General features: G+C 48.1%; 1 protein-coding gene across 1 annotated transcript; it reads right to left on the bottom strand.

The window, feature by feature from the left end:
* Positions 1-2,514: 2,514 nt before the first annotated feature.
* On the bottom strand, positions 2,515-4,578 carry LOC130471827 (uncharacterized). The gene is made up of 2 exons (XM_056842147.1): positions 3,869-4,578; positions 2,515-3,781 (listed from the first exon to the last, which is right to left on the bottom strand). Exons 1-2 carry the CDS (start codon positions 4,576-4,578, stop codon positions 2,515-2,517), a joined length of 1,977 nt encoding a protein of 658 aa, XP_056698125.1.
* Positions 4,579-4,934: the final 356 nt, after the last annotated feature.

Raw genomic sequence — 4,934 nt, 5'->3', positions numbered from 1 at the left:
ATAATCTGTTAGGGCTAACATGAAGACCTTTTGTCCTGGGGCGACGGGCAATTTGCCAACGATGTCCATCCCCCATTTCATGAAAGGCCACGGAGTTAGGGTTGGATGCAGGAATTCGGATGGTTTATGTGTCATACCTGCGTGTCGTTGGCATTTGTCGCACTTGGATACGTACCTCATGGCGTCCTTAAGCATTGTTGGCCAATAGTATCCATTTCTTTTGATTCTGGTTGATAAGCTTCGTCCTCCTTCGTGTCCTCCGCATTCTCCTTCGTGGTATTGTTTCAATAGTATTTCCCATTCGATCTCTTCGGCACATCGCATCAACATTCCGTTTGCTGATCGCTTAAATAGTACGTCCTGCAAAATAACATATCGTGAAGCTTTGAAAAGTATCTTTCTGGCGTCTAGCTTGTCGTCGGGTAGAGTTTCGTGTTTTAGGTAATCGAAGATGGGTTTGGTCCAACTGTCTGTGTTTAAGGTTGATAGGACGAGGCTGGCGTCTTGTGGTATGTCTTTTTCGACGGCGGGCGACAGTAGGTGTACTAGAGGTATGGTCGAGAATGGTGATTTTCTGAGTGCGGATCCTAGGTTGGCAAGGGCGTCGGCTTGCGTGTTTAGGTCTCTTGGGACTTGTTTGATGGAGAAGGGTTTGAATTTGGAAGTTAACTCTTTTGCTTTCTCGAGATACAAGGTCATTTTTAGGTCTTTAGCTTCGTAGTCGCCGTTAATCTGGTTGACGATTAGTTGTGAGTCGCTGAAGATGTTGAGTCCGCTTGCCCCTAATTCCATAGCTAATGTCATTCCGGCGATTATCGCCTCGTATTCTGCTTTGTTGTTAGTTGCCTTGAAATCGCAGCAGATTGCCTGTGCTATCATGTCCCCTTGTGGTGACTTTAGTACGACGCCTAAACCTGCACCACGAAAGTTAGATGAGCCGTCGACGAAGAGTGTCCATATTCCTTCTATGTTGTTGATGAGTTTGACTTCGTCGTCTGCTATCCTCTCTAAGTCGGGGCTGAAGTCTGCCACAAAATCTGCTAGGGCCTGTGATTTTACAGCCGTCCTTGGTTGATACTTGATGTCGAACCTTCCTAGTGCCATTGTCCACTTCTCCATTCGACCTGTCAGTTCTGGCCTACGCATCACGGACTTAATTGGATAGTTAGTCATCACCACTATTTGGTGAGTTTCAAAATAATGCCTTAGTTTTTTGGCTGCGGTAACGAGTGCTAAAACGAGTTTTTCGAGGGAGGAATACCTGGTCTCTGCTTCCAGTAGTGACTTACTGATGTAATAAATGGGTAGTTGTTGTGCTTCGTCCTCTCGAGCTAGGACCGCGCTCACTGCCGTCTAGCTAACGGCTAAATAGAGTTGTAAGACTTCTCCTTCTTTTGGCTTGGATAGGAGGGGCGGCGACATCATGTATTTTTTGAGGTTTTGCAGGGCTGCTTCGTGGTCGTCGGACCAGTTAAACCCCTTGTTTTTGCGCAGGACGTCGTAAAATAATCGACACTTGTCCGGCGACCGTGATATAAAACGGTTCAGTGCCGCCACTCTCCCTGTCAAGCGTTGTACCTCTTTTATGTTCCGCGGGGATTGAATGTTGATGATCGCGCGCACTTGGTCGGGGCTGGCCTCGATTCCTCGTTGGGTGACGATGTAACCTAAGAATTTTCCTGCGGACACTCCGAAAGAACATTTAGTCGGGTTAAGTTTCATACCGTACTTTTTTAGTATGTCGAAGGATTGTCGTAAGTGTTCCACGTGATCGTCAGCCTTCCTTGATTTCACCAGCATGTCGTCAATGTATACCTCCATTGTGTCTCCGAGTTGGTCTTTAAACATCTTGTTGACTAATCTTTGGTACGTCGCACCTGCATTTTTAAGACCAAAAGGCATGACTTTATAACAATAAATTCCTCTATCTGTTACAAAAGATGTTTTTTCCTGGTCGTCTGGGTGCATAAGGATTTGGTTGTATCCTGAGTAGGCGTCCATGAATGTGAGTAGCTCGTGTCCGGCTGTGGCGTCGACCAGGGCGTCGATGTGCGGTAGAGGGAATGGGTCCTTGGGGCAAGCTTTGTTGATATCTGTGAAGTCGATGCAGACTCTCCATTTTCCGTTCTTTTTGCTGACGACGACGACGTTTGCTAACCAGTCTGGATATTTGACCTCTCTGATCTTCCCTGAGTCTATCAGGTTTTGGACTTCTTCGTCTATGATTTTATTCCTTTCGGGTGCGAACTTACGTCGTTTCTGCTTTACTGGTCTGAAGCTGGGGTCGACGTTGAGCTTGTGGGTAATCACGTCTGGGCTGATTCCTGTCATGTCCTCGTGCGACCAAGCGAAACAGTCCGAGTTTTCTCTTAGAAACGACACTATCTGACTTTTGATGTTGTCAGGCAGTGAGGCTCCGATCCTTATGACTTGGTCTGGCTTTGTCTGGTCTAGTACTATCTCGTCGATTTGTTGGTCGTCGGGGTCGTCCGACGTCGACCCTGGCTGTAATTGCTAGATGGGTGACTTGGATGGTTTCAGTGCTGTCTCGTAGCATTTCTTCGCATCCCTTTGCTGCCCTTTGATTTCCATGACCCCCCACTTGGTTGGAAACTTGATTGATTGGTGATATGTTGATGGCACTGCCATCATTTTGTGGATCCATGGTCGTCCTAGGATGACGTTGTACGCTGATGGACAATCGACGACGTTGAACTTGGTCATCATGTTGACGCCTTCTGCGTATGTAGGCAGCGATATCTCTCCTACCGTCCGTAGTGCTTCTCCACTGAACCCTACCAGGACTGTTGACCTCCTTACTATGTTTTTCTCTTCTAATCCCATTTCTTGTAGTGCTTCCAAGAACAGTACGTTGGCTGAGCTTCCGTTGTCGACCAGTATCCTTTTGATCAATGCGTTCCCTATTGGGAGAGATATTACCAACCCGTCGTGGTGCTCCCGCTGTGTATCTACAGAATCTGAATCGTCGAAAGTGATAGCCATTGCGGTCAGGGACCTGTGTAGTGCGACCTCGTCTTCGGTTTGTCCCTCTTCTACGGTCTCAGATTCTCCCCTGTTAATTTTTTTAGCTGCAGAAGAGGTTAGTCCACAAATATCTGAACCACCGGAAATAACATTTACCACTTTACTGAATGGTGGTGGGTCTGGTCGCTCGCTGCTTGTTGCTGGGCCGGGCAGGGTGGTTTGCTCTTTGCAAAATGTTTCTTTTCCCTTGTCGCTCAACAGTTCCTTTAGATGCCCCCGTTTCAGGAGGTATGCGACTTCCTTTCTGAGGGAGATGCACTCCTCGGTTGTGTGTCCGTTGTCGCGGTGGAAGTCGCACCATTTGCTCATGTCCTTCATGGAGTCCGGTCTGTCGTTCTTCCGGGGCCATCTGACTGTTCCACCTACATTCTGAAGGGCGTTCACCACACCTCCAATGTCGACGTTGAAGCCGTAGTCGGAGATGTTAGGGTGTTCGACCCGCTCGTTCCTGTAAACATTGTTAGTATCATAATACTGATTGACACTTTGTACCTGGTTTTGCCGAACATATGGTTGGTGTCGCCAATTGTTGTTCCTTGGGGTGTACGATCTTCTGTCGCTGCTGCCCCCTATCGATCGTTGAGATGCTGTTCGGATAACCTCGTCGTCTTCGATTCGCATCTGGGCGGTGGCCCTTGATCGCACCTCTTCGAAAGTTGCACAGGGGTATTTGGTTATTTCCCGGTATAGCTCCGAATTGGGGATGAGGCCTCTCTTGAACGCCTCAATAGCAGTCCTGACATCACAATTTTTTATACCAATTTTTTCACAATTAAAACGGTTAAAATAATCGCGTACCGACTCGGTTGGCCCTTGAACCAACCGATAGAGATCACTGGTTTGTTTTTCTAACTGGCGACTGCTGGCGAATTGTTGATAGAAGGCGTTGATGAGGTCGGACAAACAGGAGATGGATCTGGGAGGGACGTTCGTGAGCCATTCCAAAGCTGCTCCATCAAGGGTGCCGCCGAATGATTTGCACATAACAGGTTCCACTAGGTCGTGCGGGATCCCGATCTGCCACATGCGCTGCTTGTAGAAGTTGACGTGCCTATAGGGGTCGGATGTCCCGTCGTACAGGGTGGTCCAGGTTGGGAGCCGGAGTGTGTGCGGAACTGTCACTCTAGCGATCGCTTCGCAGAACGGCGACGCGGCATACCCGTCGGTCGGCTCGGTCTCCACTGGTGTAGGTGCCCCGGGGAACCTGGTCATCAACTTCATCAGGCGGGAATAGTGTTTTGTCATGCGTGCATCCATCTTGTTCAGGCGTTGGGTCACCGGATCGGGAGCTTCTTTGTCTTCTTCCTCACGGGTTTCCTCCTCATCGTCGGTCACATCTTCAAAGTCATCGGGCATCTCGAACGTTAGCTTTTTTGGCTTCCCACCTTTGTAGCGGGACTGGTGCTTGTTGCTCTTTACAGATTCGAGCTCTTTCTGGAGGGTTTCGTTGGATGCCCTCTCTTGGGCTAGCTCGGCTTGGGCTTTCTCGTAAGCCGCCTTCATCTCTGCGATCGTCATCTCTCCAGTAGTCATGGTGAAAGGGGTGCTTTTGTGTAAAACCTAGTTAATGTCCCCACAGACGGCGCCAAACTGTTTATGCCAAAATTCGTATGGGGGCGACTTTCGGCTAGGGTCGACACTAACTAAGCAAAGAATCAACGACACAAATAAAGAGACACGACACAGAGGAGTGTTGACGCGGAAAACCCAGGAATAAGGTAAAAAACCGCGGATAGCTATGAGGCTATCAATCCACTAAGTATTCTATATGATTGTTTATGCTTTTCTTTCTGAGAATCGATATCAAAAATCTCAAGTACAATAATGAATACTGAAACAGTTTATAGCTTAAGAGTTTTAGTGCTTCAATGAACGTGCATTGCTTATCA

This window comes from Spinacia oleracea, chromosome 4 (genome assembly GCF_020520425.1).
Source record: "Spinacia oleracea cultivar Varoflay chromosome 4, BTI_SOV_V1, whole genome shotgun sequence".
In the NCBI taxonomy this organism is placed as follows: domain Eukaryota; kingdom Viridiplantae; phylum Streptophyta; class Magnoliopsida; order Caryophyllales; family Amaranthaceae; genus Spinacia; species Spinacia oleracea.
This window is presented reverse-complemented; position numbering and strand designations above follow the sequence as displayed.

Coding starts and splice junctions, on each gene's coding strand:
- LOC130471827 (XM_056842147.1), bottom strand. CDS start 4,578: ATGACTACTGGAGAGATGACGATCGCAGAGATGAAGGCGGCTTACGAG. Junction 3,782..3,868: donor CAAACCAGTGATCTCTATCG/GTTGGTTCAAGG, acceptor TTGTGATGTCAG/GACTGCTATTGAGGCGTTCA.